Source organism: Leptonychotes weddellii, chromosome 4 (genome assembly GCF_054177405.1).
Source record: "Leptonychotes weddellii isolate Sample4059 chromosome 4, ASM5417740v2, whole genome shotgun sequence".
Lineage (NCBI taxonomy): Eukaryota > Metazoa > Chordata > Mammalia > Carnivora > Phocidae > Leptonychotes > Leptonychotes weddellii.
The window spans coordinates 90,287,302-90,304,633 of record NC_138372.1 but is presented as its reverse complement, the minus strand read 5'-3'; the positions used below and the strand labels follow the sequence as shown (position 1 = coordinate 90,304,633).

The following is a 17,332-nucleotide window of genomic DNA, read 5'->3' as shown; positions in this document are numbered from 1 at the left end:
AATAAATAAATAAAACCTTCTTTAAAAAATTAAAAATACAATTACCATATGATCCAGCTATTCCACTTCTGGGTATTTATTCAAAGAACACAAAAACACCAAGAAGATATATGCACCCCCATGTTCATTGCAGCATTATTTATAACACTCAACATGTGGAAACAACCTAAGTGTCTATCAGTGGATGAATGGATAAAGAAAATGTGGTACACACACACACACACACACACACACACACATACACATACAGGAATACTACTTAGCCATAAAAAAGAAAGAAATCTTGCCATTTGCAACAACGTGGATGAACCCTGAGGGTATTATTCTAAGTGAAATAAATCAGACAGAGAAAGACAAATATCACATGATTTCACTTATTTGTGGACTCTAAAAACCAAAACAAATGAACAAACAAAACAAAAATAACCTCAGAGAGACAGAGAACAGATTTGTGGTTCCCAGAGGGGAAGGGGGTTGGGGAGTGGGCGAAATGTGTGAAGGGGCTCAACTGTATGGTGATGGATTGTAACTAGACTTATAGTGGTGATCACTTGTAGTATATACAAGTATCGAATTATAGTGTTGCACACCTGAAATTTACATAATGTCATACACTAATTTTATCTCAATTAAAAATAATCTCATTTGCAATAATGTCAAAAAGAAGAAAATACTTAGGAATAAATTTAACCAAGGAGGTGAAAGACATGTGCACTGAAAACTGTAAAATATTGATGAAAGAAATTAAAGATACAAATAAATGGAAAGATAGCCTGTGTTCATGGGTTGGGAGAATTGATAACACATGTTGGTGAGGATGTGGAGAAATGGATGTGGAGGACATGCACTGTTAGGGGGAAGGTAACATTATAGAAATGGTGTGGACAACCTAAGTGTCCACTGATGGATAGACAAATGAAGAAAATATAGTATATATATATATACTGAAATATTATTCAGCCATGAGAGAAAAGGAAATCCTGCCATTTTCAACAACATGGATCACCCTGGAGGACATCTGGCTAAGTGAAATAAGCCAGACACAGAAAGACAGATACTGGAGGGGCTCACTTATATGTGGCGTCTAAGACTGCTGAAATCATAAAAGCAGAGAGTAGAATGGTGGTTGTCAGGATCTGGTGGGGGGTAGATATTGATCAAAGGGTACAGAGTTTCCATACGCAAGGTAAGTTTCATAGATCTAATGTATAGCGTGGGGACTGCAGTTAATAATACTGTGTTGCATACTTGAAATTTGCTGAGAATAGAGATCTTAAATGTTCTCACCATACACACATGCACACCCCCGCTACACACAAAAAGAACAATGTGAGATGATGAATATGTTAATTAGTTTGATTGTGGTAATCTTTTCAAAATGCGTATGTGTATCAAAACATGTACACCTTAAATATATACAATTTTTGTCAAATAAGTAAAAATAATGATTGTTTTACATAAAAAATTGGCCTCAAAGAGAGAAAAAAAGCACATGTGATATGCCCTCACAGAACTCACTGAGTGTAACTTGGACACTTAAGACAAATAGGACAGTTTCTTAAAGAAATAAAATAATACTCCTCCTAAAGAAGGAAGGATGGAAGGAAGGAAAGAAGGAAGGAAGGAAGGAAGAAAGGATGGATGGAAGGACGGAAGGAAGGAAGGAAGGAAAGGAAAGAGAGGAAGGAAGGAAAGGAAAGAAAGAGAGGAAGGAAAGAAGGAAGGAAGGGAAAGGAAGAAAGGAAGGAATGAAGGAAGGAAGGGAAGGAAGGAAGGAAATCTTCAATGAGCCACCATTGGATCACTGCTTTTAGCATGGATATATACGTTTTTCGAAACCTCTTCCTATTGGACCATAGCCTACATAGAGAAACCAGGAATGACAGCTGAGGCTTCCTGTTTGCTTTGATGAAAATGCCAATGGATCATGAAGAGTAACAGCACCCCAAGCAGGAAATGGGGTCAGGTGGAAGGAAATCCTGGCAGTGACTAAGATAAGGCTCCACATTGGAAACTGGAGCTACTCTGAGGCCCCAGGGGTCTGTGGTGTGGGGGCTTTGGAGAGACACACCTGCTTAAAGCACTAGCTCCACCTCTACCAGCATTTTGCATGTCTGAGGCTCAGGTTCCTTGTTTTAAAAATGGGGAGTCGACCACTTGCCCCACAGGGTGAGGACTAAATTAGATAATATAGATAAAGTAGATTATATAGATAAAAATGCTTACATAGGGCTTGGCAAGGATGGTAACAAAACCATTTTCATGCATGACTTGTGGAATCTATCTAACCATTCAACAGATCTTATCCCATAGAAAACATGCTGTGGACAGACCCAACACCAAATGTCCCTCTTCTTATTTACACTTCCCAGATGCCAAAACCAAAATGTATTCAAACTTTCTAAATGTTTTTCTTTTTAGACACAACAAAAGATTAGAAAAAAACCAAAAAGATATCCCATAAATACCCACTATCAACATACTAATGAATTTCTTGAGAAGATCATTACCTGTTGGTTGCATCCTCAGAGCTGTTTGAGCTGTCCGCTTTCTTGTGATTAAAGTCCAGGTTTCATCTGGATCCTGAATCCATTCAGTTGCCTCACAGAACAGCTGGCCTTGATCTGAGGGCTGGAGCCTCCCTATGGACAGCCTGAAGGTGGCTACCCCAAGCTTGCTGAGCTGGACGTCACCAGCCGCAAACCTCTCTGTATATGAGGACCCAGGGATCAACAAGAAATCTTTGGAGAGGGAAATAATCTTGGTAGTTTGGTTTCTTTCTCCATCCTGCATCAGGTACCAGGTGACAGAGAGGTGGGTATGTTGAGCTGTGGCTTTGGATGCTTCACAGGTAAGTTCTAATGATTCACCTTCCTCCTTATGGAGAGTCTGGGGACTCATGGTGGCAGAGAGGGTATCTGGAATAACTGGAAGCAAAGGAATGACGATAACTGACTGGCCCAAGAACCTGTCGGACAAGCCTGCTTGGATGAAGATGGCGCCCTGACCCGCCATCTGTAAAGCACATACTTTCAGTTGTTTTTCCACCAGCCATATGCTTTCCCTATTGCCAAGGGGAACATTGGCATCTGTATACATAGTCTGTGGAACTTGGCAAAACTAATGGCTCAGTGATGTATTGACCCCAACTTTATATTTTTAGCATAGGCTGTGACCAATTTAGCTACTCAGACAGAGTATTTAAAAGGGAAGAGCACTGGGAGCTAGAAGACCTAGATTCTGATCCTAAATCTGTCCCTATTTGACTACAGGAATTGGAGCGAGTCACTTCACCTCCTTACACCTTAACCTGCTTCTTTGTAAAGTTCTGAAATAATCTCTTATAATCATTCAGAGCCAAAATGCAACCCTTACCAAAGTTTTGATAACCATCCTACTACCCTATCACTGTATTCTTCCTCAAAGGAAATCACACAGCCTAAGCTTATGGGAAAGCAACACTTAGATTCAATCAATGAAGATTTATTGAGCAGATACTTAGTGCTAGCCACCGGGCTAGGGGCTGAGATAACTATTCTCCTGGAGCTCAAGGTGAGGAAGGAGTCATATAAGTAGCCAAATACCACATACACTGGGTGAGTGCTAATAATAGTGATGTGAATAGAGCATCAAGAGGAAACAAAGATGGGAATACTGCCTGAGACAGTCAGGACGGATTTCACAGAAGAGGTAAGACCTAAATTGGGTCTACAAGTATATGTGGGAGTTGGCTAGACTGAAAAAGGGGTGCTAAGATATTCTAGGCAAAAGGGGCAAAATGGTAATTGCAAAGACTATGAACCTTTCTGTCTATGAAAATATGCCAGAGATTAGTAGTTTGGGAATATCCATTTCCAAGTGAATCACTTACCACTTGATCATATTAACTCTAGCTCTCTTACCAAGTTAACGTCCTGCCTCCAAGAAGAGACGTGACATGGGAAGAACTCTCAGAGTTTTGTCTGATGCTGTTACTACGATCACCCTGTGGCTAGCTGTGGACAAGGCCTTCGGAAGACCTGCTATCTAAAGCTTGGCGGCAAAGTTGGAGGCAAAGATGATCTGAGAGTTCTAGAGAAGGGGAGATACCGATTTGTGACCCAACTGCAAAATATCCAGAGGGCTCCCAGGGCTCTCTTGCCAAAGCAAGGACATGATGCAAAGCCATGTCACATGGCACAAGGCATTGTCATGGTGGGGCTCTGGCTTCTGAGGGGCTGGCAGGCACAGCTTACCAATTAGCCTAGTCTTCGCGCTGTAATTGCCGTAGTATCTTTCATCCGTGTTGGGCGTGTGACACTCATACTCGCCAGAATCCTTCGGCTGGAGCTCTGAGATGTGCAGGAAGACTGAGTTGCCCCGGACCCTCTCCACATAGATCCCCCTGCTTCGCACCCGCTGCGCATACACCGCGTAAGAGAAGGTGGCATCCTTGGTGCTCACGATCTGGACTTCTTGGGTCGGGGCTTTGGGCAGGTAAACAGACCACTGGAAATGCTGCTCAGCAGGTCCCTGGTGGCCAGTGACATTGCAGCCAATGCTGATGGGGTAGCCTGCAGCCCGAAACAGCGGTCCTTTCTGGATGGTTACTTCTCTCTGGCCAAAGCTGAGCTTAGCTTGCAAGGAGGAGAAAGAAAGAAAGGGAAATAAAAATAGATTAGCGCTCCAGTCCCCACTGTGCCACCTTATTGCAGCACCCTCTACTAGAGTTCTAGTAAATGAGATCACAGGGTATTAGCTATAATCAACTCAAATGTTCATAGACCTCCTTCAGGCTGAGGAGCGGTGGAATGGCTTGATGAGTTCACTGGTCTTTCATAACTTCAACTTCCATAGTAACTCTTAGTCGCTTAAAAAAAAAAAGGTTAGCTTCAACAGTATGATGACTATTATAACTGATAACACTTAGTGCCCGGTGTTATCTAACGGCACTTATTTTAAAGTCAATACAATGCATGATAATTCACCTTTTACATTATTTTGTGGGAAAGGTCAGCAAATTCTTCCTTCCGACTCACTCCTGGCTCCCCGTCAGGCTGTTCTCTCCGAGATTGCTGGAGAAGGAAAATCTACCCACCGCCCATGGTGCCACACTTTCTCTGTCTTGCTAGCTGGTTGGAACTATTTGTAGCTCCTGGCCAGGTCTAATGCAGGACTAGCTAAAATTAGCAGCTGAAGAGGCAGCAGCACTTCCTTTATATACTGTGGAGGGTTTTTTGTTTTGTCATTTTTTAAAGTGCCACTACAGCTTTATTGAAAAGGCTTCGTAAAAGACAGCCTGTCAAGTCCGCCAGGATCTGGGCTCAGAGTCCCTTCAGTTCTTCTCTGACCAAAAGCGTCCAGTTGGGACGACTATGGAGTGTTTCCTGTTGAGACAGATCTCAAGTATTCAGTTTGCAGGAGAAAACATTCTCAAATGGCAACATTTTCTTTTGACTTGCGTTTGTTCAAAATCAGACATTTTGCAGAAATGAAAAATGCATGTGTTTATGGATTAGGCTAATATTCAAGGCTAGTTTGTGTTACATAAAGAGCAAAGAGCAAATGACAGAGATGCCCAAGGGTGAGCCCGATCTTTCACTAGGGGCCTGGGGCTCAGTGGAAGGGGAAGAGGAGGGGAAAGACATCAGAAGAGTCCCATGGGGAGCAATTGCTGGTATTGTGGAATGACCAGAACAGAGCTCAGAAGAAGGTATGGAAGAGGGCCCCTGGGTGGTTCAGTCGGTTAAATGTCTGCCTTGGACTCAGGTCATGATCCCGGGGTCCTAGGATCAAGTCCCAAGTCGGGCTCCCTGCTCAGCGGGGAGTCTGCTTCTCCCTCGCCCTCTGCCCCTCCCCCCGCTTGTGCTCTCTCTCTTTCCCTCAAATAAATGAATAAAAATCTTAAAAAAAAAAAGAAGGAATGGAAGAAGCAGAGTATCTGCTGAATCTTGCAAATCCACAAGAACAGCAAGTAAAGGAGACTAGAGTGGAAAAAAAGTGAGAGTAGGTCTCTCTTTCTCATGATAAGGCTAAGGAGAGGAATTTTGGAATGGAAACAATTCCAATAGAAGGGGGACTACAAAAAAAAGGGGAGAAAGGGCGAGTGGTCGTTCGAGGCAGTCCACTAAAAATTGCCTATTGAATGCTTCATGCAAAACTGGAAAACAAACGAACATCCCACCAACTACACACATCTCCAGTAATAATTAAAATATACCAATTTATTCGTAAATCCCAGTTAATGTGATATATTGATATTATGCTCTTCTAATAAATACTGAGGAATATATAGGAAAAATGTATAGGAAATATATAGGAAAAATATAACTTATTACTTACCAAACAATTATTCAACAGAGACAACTTAAAACACTTTCAGCAATGCCAGTTAGACTTAGACATATATCTTAGAGAAATGTGTGCACTGGGCACCAGGCTACGTATGGAAGAATACCCACGACAGCACTGTTCGTCCTAGCCCCATCTTGAGACCACCTGTATGTCCATCAGCAAGAACAGACATACTGTGGCACATCCATAAAATGAAATATTACACAGAAATGAAAGTGAAAGAATTGCTACTGGTTGTAATGTGGATGATTGTGTTTAATGAAAGATGCAGTATGTGGAGAATCTTTCGACGCTCTACAGAATGATACCCATCTTTATCAAATTCCAAAACAGGCAAAACCACACTGTATCGTCTAGTAAATGCAAACAGAAAACCACTTAAAAAAAAAAGAAAAGCTAGGAAGTGGTTATCATTGGGAGTCAGGACAGTGATTGTCGGGGGGAGGGTTGTAATTGGGAGAGGGCTCACGGCACAGTGGGTGGGTACTTCTAGGGTCCTAGCAATCTTCTGTTTCTTGACCTGGATAGTGACGACATGGTTTTTAGTTTTTTACTTATTTGCTAAACTCCATGTTTATGTTTTATTAACTTTTCTTATGTGTTATATTCCACAACAAAAATGTTTTTAGAAATAGAGCTTCTGAAGTACCACTAACCTGTTTCTAACAGGATATGTTACCACAATGTTATTTTGGTGGCTAGGCAACACTTTTCAACATTTTCCATTACTTTAAGAGATGGGTACCATATCTGAAACATTTTACTGTGAAAATTAGCACTCTATTTCCTACTGCTTTATTTGCCAATTCAATAAATATTTATTCAACAACCTATAGTATTTCTGATGCTTCAGGAACTAAGACACCGAAGATGAGTTTGGGATAGTCTTTGACTTCGTGATTTTATAATTTAGTCAGGTAGGATGGTAGTCCTCTGATAAAAGTATTTAAGGAATTTGAAGGAAGGAGAGATTGCATTTTGAGGGGAGGGAAACAGGAAAGGTTTATGGAAGAGACAGTATGAGAAGTGGAATTTCAAGAATCGGAAAGATTACAATAATTTAAGTGGGGAAGACTTCATGACAAGATTGTATGAGTAGGAATCAAAAGACTTGTTTAGGAATTAGGGAGTGATAAACTGGATTAGGGGAAAGGTTACATGAAGATTAATAGAAGGAGGTAAGGCTGGACAGGAGTTTCGGGCCCAAAGCATGAAGGTCTTGACCATCATGTCTAAAAGTTTGGACTTGACTAATTAGGCAATGGGGAATCCACTGGAAGTGTTGAAAAGGTCTTAGGAAAATTAATCTGACGGCTGTGTGGGATGACAGAAGTTAGAAATAAACATTAGGAAATCATGGTAGCCCAGGAGAGAAGTGATGACTGCAATAGGAATGCAAAGAAAGGGACTATAAGAGCCACTGAGGAGATAAAATCTAGAGAGTTTTTCAGTGTCTTGGATGCCTGGAGGTAGAAGGGGGGGATGGAGGGATGGGAGGCAGTTAGAAATAAAAAGTGATGGCAGGTTTTGTGAGGCTGACTGAGAATAATGATTCTGTTAATAGAAATAAGGGTATCATGGGGCACCTGGGTGGCTCAGTCAATTAAGCATCTGACTCTTGCTTTCAGCTCAGGTCATGATCTCAGGGTCATGAGATCAAGCCCTGCGTCGGGCTCCATGCTCAGCCCAGAGTCTGCTTGGGATTCTCTCTCTCCCTCTCCTTCTGTCCCTCCCCTCTGCTCTCTCTCTCTAAATAAATAAATAAATAAAATCTTTAAAAGAAATAGAAATAAGGGTATCAGGAAGAGTCTGCTGTGTTCCAGGGTAAGGGAGGAGATATTGCATTTGATTTTGAGAATACTAAATTTGAATACCATAAATTAAACAGGAAGGATATCCAGCAAACACTGGGAAATAATATTTAAATATACGTATATTTGTACTTTGAAGTCTACTCAACCCTTTGAAAATCTCTGTAATCTAATCCTTTTGAGAAGTCTGTGATATTCCCACATTTAGCAATGTCAAACTTGTAAATGGTTGAGCCTGACTGGAACCTAGATTTGCAAATGTGAAATCCCTGGCTGTCTCCATTGCTTCTCACTGCTTCCTGTGAATGCCTGTTTGTAACCACGGAAGGTTCTGGGTCATGGGTGCAGATTAGGTTGGTTACAGCGCTGGGCAGTGTTAGGGAATACAAGGAGGAGACTTACAGAGAGATTACTGGAGGCTCTCTGTATTTAGGGGATAGGATGAGGAACACACCTACGGAAGGAAGAGTGAGGGAGATAGGAGAGCTGCCAGGACGTAGTACCTTAGAAACCAAAGGAGGAAAAATGTTCCACAAAAGGGTTTGTCTGGGGGCGCCTGGGTGGCTCAGTCGGTTAAGCATCTGCCTTCAGCTCGGGTCCCAATCCCAGGGTCCTGGGATCGAGGCCCACTTTGGGCTCTTGCTCAGCGGGGAGCCTGCTTCTCCTTGTCCGTGCCCCGCTTGTGCTCTCTCTCTCTCTGTCAAATAAATAAATAAATAATCTTTTTTTTTTTTTATTTTTTTAAAGGACTTGTCTGTTTGCTGAAAGCTGCTGTGAGGGTAAGGATCCTAAAGTCAGGGGACAGTCCTTTTAGTTTGATGAGGAGATCTTTGCAAAAGAGATTTCAATAGAGCAAAGGCCGTGGATTTCAAGGGTAAGAAGGGTAAGGAGCGACTGCAGGAGACGGAGACTACTTCAGGAAGCTTTGTGGAGCCGGGAAACAAAAGACGAGGGTGGTAGCTGGCAAGTGTAGCTCACAGGGGAGAAGCAGGGGGCGCCGGCTGGACACGCTTAAGGGCAGAGGAGCTGCAGAGGGGAGAGGTGGATGACGCCAGAGAGGGTCATGAATGGAGGAAGGTCCTAGTAGAGGCATGAGGTCACGAACGTGAGAGGGAAGGTACTGCTTTCTCAGAAAAGTGAAGCAACGGCGTGGAAGTTTCATAGGTATTTTTGATGTGGAAAGGAATGGTTGACGGAGGTCAACTCAAATGGCTATGCATTGGGACCAGACGCTGAAGCATCTTTTATAAAGATATTCTCTGTGGGAGATGTTGTACCTATGTCTCCTCCTCCTCAGGAGTAAAATACTTCAGAGGACTGTTCTGTTGCTTTCTCTTCTAACAGACAGAGGGTTAGAACCCTTTGCATAGCAGCTCAAATTCTCACTGACTGATGGACACACAGCTGGACCCTAACACACTGTACTGGGGCTACGACTTTTGAAACCCAAACAATTCTCTGATGATACTGGCTTTTTTTCAAAAAGATCACTGGGATTGCCGAATTTACCACTACAATATTATTTAAATGGAAGCTGTTAGGTTGGATCATATAAAATGGCCCATAATTGACCATTTTTAAAAAAGATTTATTTATTTTGACAGAGAGAGAGAGAGAGCACAAGCAGGGGGAGGGGCAGAGGGAGAAGAAGACTCCTAGCTGAGCAGGGAACCCGACGCGGGACTTGATCCCAGGACCCTGGGATCATGACCTGAGCCGAAGGCAGATGCTTACTGAGCCACCCAGGCACCCCAACAATTGACCATTTTTGATACACAAAAACAGCAACTTCAAATGATTCCACATTATACAAAACCTCTCTGCTGGAGAATATCAAACACAACAAGCAACATCTCTTTCCTTACATGTACAAAAACCCTAGGCCCTTGAAGGCGGAGAGAGCTTCCAACCAAAAAAAATTTCTTCTATGAATACAGTCTCAGTAAGATAAAAAAAAAAATGGGTCCCTCCCTAGCACCCTCCCACATTAATGGTTTTTATATGAAGGGCAGCTAGTCAGGGTGAGGGGTGACGGATCTAGATCAGGGAGACAAAGCTGAGTGCTAAGTCCAAGAGCTCATTCACCAATAACATTAACTCATCGAGTGCCATGTTCTAACAGAAGTAATCAGTCTTTATGTTTATTAAAAAAATTAATTCGGACAAAGTATACCTTTGCTAAACAATGCAACCAATCAATTGATCGGCATTTAATTTCCTCCCTTATTTATAATTTTCCCTCCATAGTTGTCAGGACAAATAGCAGGCTTCCAAAGTTCTTTCGAGTTGCTTCCTGATTTATATGCCCTTCACACAAAAACCGTGGTTCTATACAAAATGAGTGCTTTAGAGTGAGTCAGAACTTAGAAGCAATAAATACATGCCCCAGTTTGGATAATTGTTTATGTGGGTTAAGGAAAAGCTTCCAGCTTTCCTTTTTTGAACCCGGTTACTACTTGCCTTCACCCCAGGCTTCCAGCCTGCTCACCAGAATTTAAAAGGAAAAGCATGTGAAGGAGAGAATTTGCAATGTCTGACTTGTTGCACAATGTATGCCCTGTATTCCCCTCTACACAAGCCAAACACACAGCCCAAATACACAAAGCATGTCTACTTAAGAATCACACTCTAAATAAATAAATAAATAAATAAATAAAATTTAAAAATAAATAAACACATAATCACACTCAACAACTGAACAGGACAAATAGGAATGTGCCAGCACCAATATGCCCAGCCATTAATACTTGCCAAGCCAGTCTGGTGGCCACCCATCACCCAGCAGCTAACCAATCCTCGTAACTAGCCCTGCAGGCCACCTCTCATCCCATCAGGCCCCAGATCTGATCCCTACATCACACAATCTAACGTCTGCTGAGACATGAACCCGGTTCAGTTCAAGCCAATGTTTATGAAGCACACCATTGTGCTGAAGGCTGTCACCTCTTCATGTGTTAGCCGCAGGTCTGGCCACACTGCTGATTAAGATCACTTAGTTCCCCTACCATCCCAGTCACTCAAGTCCCCACACGAGCTCAACCTAGTCTCTACAGCAGTTCTTAACCAGGGTCCACACACAGGATTAAAGGGTCCATAAATTCACGTGAAAAAAACCCCTACATGTTTATTTTCACTAGTCTTAATGAAAATTTAGCATTTCTTCCAGTCATGAAGGTAGACAACAAACCTAGATATGTTCACATCACATTACAGTTGTTGCAGATATCTTGAAATATGATTCATACTCATTACTCCTTCGAAGTTTGGTGGTTAACAGACCACCTCTAGATCTTGTGGTGGAATCCGTAAAGAAGCCAATAAATGACTATATCACCATTTAAAACGATGCTGATAATTGCATTTCAGTATGATGGATTTCCCCTATAATCCTATGCATTTTACTTTAGGCATTTAAAACATTATTTGAAGGTGAGATCTATAGGCCTCATCGGATGCTAAAGGAACCCAAGGCACAAAAACATACCTGCTACCTGCTCTGGAATGATTCCATTTCCAGCCAAGGTCACCTGTTCTCCTGTCTACTTCCAAATCTCCCCTTCCTCCACCCTGTTATAATATGTTTAAGTGCTCCTGGTCCAGCTAAGACCCTCCGTGTGCCCTTCAGCAGAGCCCCGTGAATCTTTTGGCCCTTTCTCAGTCCCTCAGATCGATTCCCACTTCAGCTCCCAGGGACGTCCAGCACCTTCTTTCAGCTTCGCCTCAAACTACTAAGTGCTCTCATCACTTTCCCTTCCATCCAGCCACATCCTCAAGGCAAACACAACAGGCAAGACGTAAGGTTACCTCTCAGTCTGGCAAGCTGAGCCCTCACTCGCTCCAGGGATGGGTTAGCCCAGGAGGATAAGGTAAAGTCGGGGCAGCACAGACAAATGTGAACATTGGCGGGCCCAGGTTCACAGACTCAGCCAAGCACTGCACCTCCCTGGAACTCAAGGACGCCGTGGTAAACCAGGAAACCGTTATCGGTAAGTCAAAAATGAGTGCCTACACCTCAGATGTGTGGCACAATTTTTGCCTGTAAATACCAAACTGTCCTCCTCCGCCGCCCAGCAGCCTCCTGCTCCTCCAACAAGTCAGACATTGCAAATTCTCTCCTTCACACGCTTTTCCTTTTAAATTCTGGTGACTAGCTCCTGTTGACTAGCTCCTGGGACAAAAGAGACATGCAGAATTATGACACTTACTCAGAAAGAGAAAGAAAGATGCCACATGTAGGATGTGTGCCATTTGGCCCAGTACAGACCTTTCCTCGTGGTGTCGCTGAAGTTGCTCAGACACAGAGTGACAAACACTGTGCTCTCGCTACAAAGGTAAAGAGGAAGCAATGGTGTGGTTTGCAGAGCACTGGGAAACACAGATGGCTTGCAAAGAGCAAAACCGTTTGCATCATACAGTTCTTTGCTAATCACTTGAATCTGGGTGAGAAAAGTGAGTGATATTCATGGGTAAGTAAGTGTATACAGATAAAAATGAGAAAAGGTGAGCCTCATCCTGGCTAAATGTGCATCATTAGGTCATCACGGGGGAATGTAGGTAAACCAAATAAATACAAAAATCAAGCAGAAATGTTCTCTCCTTAGCCCTTCCCTCTCTCCAGAGGGAAGGACTAAGAAAGGCAAAAAGGGCCCCTGGAAAACACGAACATGGGGAGACACAAGGTGCTGCTAATGGCGACAGTCTCTTAAGCCAGGCTGCCTGGATTTGCATGCAGATTCTATTTTCAATAGCTGTGTGATCTTACAAAAGTTACTGACCCTCCTCTGTATAATGGAGATGCTAATAATATGTACCCCACCAGATCGCTGTGTGGGTTGAATGAACTCATTCACGTCAAGCACTTAGAATGATATCGGGTACATGGTAAGTGCTCAGCGAACATCAAAAGCCATCATGTGACATTTAAGTGAGTCTTCATCTGCCCAAGATGGGCCTGGCACCAAGGATGGCGAGTAAATACCTAAATCTAACAGGTGGCACTGAACCCAGGCCAACTTAATCCTGCCTAATCCAGGAAGACAAGATCATACAAGGAGGGGCTCCCCGAAGATATTAGTTCCCTAGGTCAAGGCTACAGCTAGATAGGCCAGTAATAAACACGTGTGCTTCGGGCCAGAGTTGCAGGCAGATTCCTGCTCCATCCATCCACCTAACCATTTTTTAGTACTTCTATGTTCTGGGTGCTTTGGTAAATTCTGCATGTACGAAGATGTTAACAAGCCAGTTTTTGTTCTCAGGAAACTTCCACTTAGTCAGATAACCACGATGCGATGTTGCAAGCACAACCATCACTGCAGCCCCTAAATGGAGTGAGAAAGGTTGGTGGGCAGGAGGGAAGGTCAGGATGGGCTGGGCCAGGCCAAATGAGACAACCAGGGGGGAAGGGGGGCAGGTACAGCTGGGGGAGAAGCAGCCTAGTGCGAATAATGATGCACCAGCCACGCCTTCCTGTTTGAGTAAAGTTTGAGGCTGGTATGAAGGGAGCAGGGTCTATAGGGGTAGGCTGGGGCAGATGTTACCGGGCCATGCATGCCAAGCCTAGGACTTCGGCCTTTATCCCACAGACAAGGGGAGCTTTTGAGGTCTTCTTCTTCTTCTCCTTCTTTTTCTTCTTTAGGAGGAGAATGGCCTGATCGGATTTTCCTTTTGAATTGAATTCCATGTTGTGTATTGCTAACTGGTTGAAAGATGAAGGAGGGAAGCAAGGCTAGAAGCAGGAAGGCCAGTTACAGGATTTTTGCAGTTTTCCCTATGAGCAATGATGAGGTCCTGAATTAGAGCATTTAAAATATTGCAAAGGAATAGCTAGAGATGCATTTGGAATTAGAGGGTAGCCTCTGATCTCAGGATCTTCTGTCTGGGATGGTAGAGCATGGTGGAGGTGAGCAGGAGCACGACTGGCTCTCACACAAGGTAAGTTAGGTGAGGTCGCCTAGGACAAATACAAATAAAGAGGTATGGACATTTGAAGGAGGGAGAGAGCACAGCTGATTCGAGGAGAATGGGAAATCAGGCCAATGTTCAGGGGAAAGGTAACATTTTAAGACAGGACTTACTTTCCCAGTGGCCATATAGTAGGGTAACATTCAACAAATTCAGGTCTGGAAGCCTCTAACTTCTACCCCTTTTTAAGTTTTCACTTTCTCCCCCTCTGGATTTATTGAGTAGTAGTGATGATATCTAAAAATTAACACTCCAAGGTCAGTCAAACTACAAATATTAATGTCTTTAGTGAAAAGCTTCCCTTTTCAAGGTACCATGCAAGGGTTAGTGGAAGATGAGTCATTCCCTCCAGAAACTTGAAATTTAGCTTAATAAACAACCATAGATAAGAAACAGTAGCCAGTTGGCATGAGCTCCTAACCACGTGGGCCTCTCCACAACACTTGAGTCCCCTCACAACATGGCGGCTGGCTTCTCCCAAATTGAATGATCCAAGAGAGACAGACCAAGGAGAAGATGCAGTGCCTTTTATGGACTAGTCTCAAAGTGACACATTATCACTTCCACCCTATTCTATTCGTTAAAAGTGAATCACTAAGTCCAGCCCACACTCAAGGGGAGGGAAATTAGGCTGTGCCTTTTGAAAGGAGGAGTGTCAAGAATTTGTGGATATATTTTAAAGCCACCACAAACCTACACCTACATTTAAACAATTTTTAACATTTTTTCATATGTGTGTGTGAATATGCATTTGTTAGAGAAAAAGGAAAGAAGGAAGAGAGAGAGGGAAGAGAGGGAGGAAGGGAGGGAGGGGGAGGGGAGAGGAAGGAAGAAAGGAAGAGTAACCAAATAAGGGAGCATGTGTTGAGTATCTCATTTATGGCTCAAACAAGAAATGTCCTAAGAGTTAATAGGCTGCAGGGGCTACTGCAGGCAAGAAGCAACTATAGGTCATTCAGAAAAGTCTGGTTTTAAGTAAGTCCTTGGGGATCTGGTATGATTCAAATAGGCAGAGGAGGGAGGGAAGGAAATTCCAGTAGGGAGAAATGAACTGTACAAAGATACGGAGGCACGGATGTGCAGGTTATATTCAGGGAACAATTAAAGGGTAGTTTACCTTGAATGGGCATTTCAAACTACCTCCCCAGGCTGTTGACTGTAGTATCAGTGGGACTTGGAGTACAGTAATTTGTCCATCATTCCAGTTGGAGAAATCATGGGTCATCCCCGGGCACCGAAATTTTAGGCAAATATACCCTATCAGTTAGTTATTGCTGTTAACAGTAAACATTCATTTTTTTTTTAATTTTATTTATTTATTCATGAGAGACAGAGAGAGAGAGAGAGAGGCAGAGGGAGAAGCAGGCTCCCAAGGAGCAGGGAGCCCGACGCGGGACTCGATCCCAGGACCCTGAGATCATGACCTGAGCCGAAGGCAGACGCTTAACCATCTGAGCCACCCAGGCGCCCTAAACATTCATTTTTGTTCACAAGCCTGTGGATCACCTGTCCTGGACCAGCCTTGGCTTGTATCCCTCTCCCATCCCTCCAATAGGCTAGCCTGAGCAGGTTTTCACCGTGATGTCAGGGGTCCAAAAGAACTCATGGAAACACAACAGCACTTTTCAAAGCTTCTCCTTTTATCATGGCTGCTAACACCTCATAGATCAAAGCAGGTCACATGGAGAAGTCCAAATGCAAGAGATGGATTAACAGGCTCCATCTTTTTAGTGAGGGGAACTGCAAAGTGACAGGGCAAAAGGAGAAGTAAAGAACTAGAACCACCGATGCAGTCAATCTGCAGGCAATCATGCACTTTTGAAAAGAGAATTCTTTGAGAGGTGAGCATTGACCACAGAGACGATCATTGCCAATTATACATAGTATCGGTATTCCCGAAACACATTCAACCAAATAAATGCTATACAACTTCTCGTTTCTAGCTGTTGCCAAAAGAGATTTTTTTTTTCTCTCTTTCCATTTTAAGTGGCTCCATTTCTGCCAGAATTAACATTGACAGTGATGTCGTTTCTTTTCTGGAGCAAAAAAGAAAAAAAAGCAGTTTTCTGTTGTCAAGGGGGAAAAAAGAAGAAAGAAAAAATAGAGCCAGAGAGGTGTTATTCTATTACCTTCGGAATCACTGCATTGTAATTGTATCAGCTGAAAAGAATGTAAAAACGCACTTCCTGAGTCGGATGGAGGGAGAGAGCCAGGAATGGACAAAGCGACACAGGAATGTACTAAGGAAAAAATTCTGTTCCAGTTCCTGGAAAATTAATAAAAAAGAATTTTTTTTTTCCAGATTTGACATGCACAAATATTCCACAGAAATCCCAGGTATTGTGGCCTCCTCTCTGAAGCATGCGGGCCCAAAACTATTTCTACAGGGACATTTTCACATAGGAGAGCTCACATCACCATGTGACAGGTATTAGAAATCCCATTTTACAGATGAGGAAACAGGCTCAGAGGAATCACCTGGCCCAGATTGTATGGCTAAAAAATGGCTGTCCTCTTGCTCTTGGCTTGGTGCTTTTATTTTTTTAAATTTTAATTCCAGTATAGTTAACATACAGTGTTATATTAGTTTCAGGTGTACAATATAGCGATTCAACAATTCCCCACATCACCCAGTGCTTACCATGACAGGTGCACTTCTTAATCCCCATCCTCCCACCCACTTCCCCTCTGGTAACCATCAGTGTGTTCTCTATAGTTCAGAGTCTGCTTCTTGGTTTGTCTCTTTTTTCCCTTTATTTTGCTTCTTAAATTCCACATGAGTGAAATCTTACGGTATTTGTCTTTCTCTGACTTATTTCACTTAGCATTATGCCCTCTAGAGCCATCCATCCTGTTGCGAATGGCAAGATTTCTTTCTTTTTTATGGCTGAGTGATATTCCATGGTATATACACACCACATCTTCTTTATCCTTTCATCTGTGGATGGACACTTGGGCTCCTTCCGTAATTCAGCTATTGTAAATAATGCTGCAGTAAACATAGGAATGCACATACCTTTCTGAATTCGTGTTTTGGTATTCTTTGGGTAAACACCCAGCAGTGGAATTACTAGATCACAGGGCAATTCTATTTTTAACTTTTGAGGAACCTCCGGTTTTCCACAGTGGCCGCACCAGTTTGCGTTCCCACCAGCAGTGCATGAGGGTTCCCCTTTCTCCACAGCCTCACCAACACTTGTTTCTTGTGTTGTTGATTTTAGCCATTC

General features: G+C 42.9%; 1 protein-coding gene across 1 annotated transcript in view; it reads right to left on the bottom strand.

The window, feature by feature from the left end:
- CD101 (CD101 molecule) overlaps positions 1 to 12,522 on the bottom strand; it is a 35,153-nt gene extending 22,631 nt beyond the window's left edge. The window contains exons 1-3 of the mRNA XM_081815763.1: positions 12,350 to 12,522; positions 4,236 to 4,616; positions 2,511 to 2,927 (exon numbers count right to left, since the gene is read on the bottom strand). Of these exons, the coding sequence (XP_081671889.1) occupies positions 2,511 to 2,927; positions 4,236 to 4,616; positions 12,350 to 12,392 (841 nt within the window). The 5' untranslated portion in view covers positions 12,393 to 12,522. The remainder of the gene's footprint in view (positions 1 to 2,510; positions 2,928 to 4,235; positions 4,617 to 12,349) is intronic.
- Between the last annotated feature and the right edge of the window lie 4,810 nt (positions 12,523 to 17,332).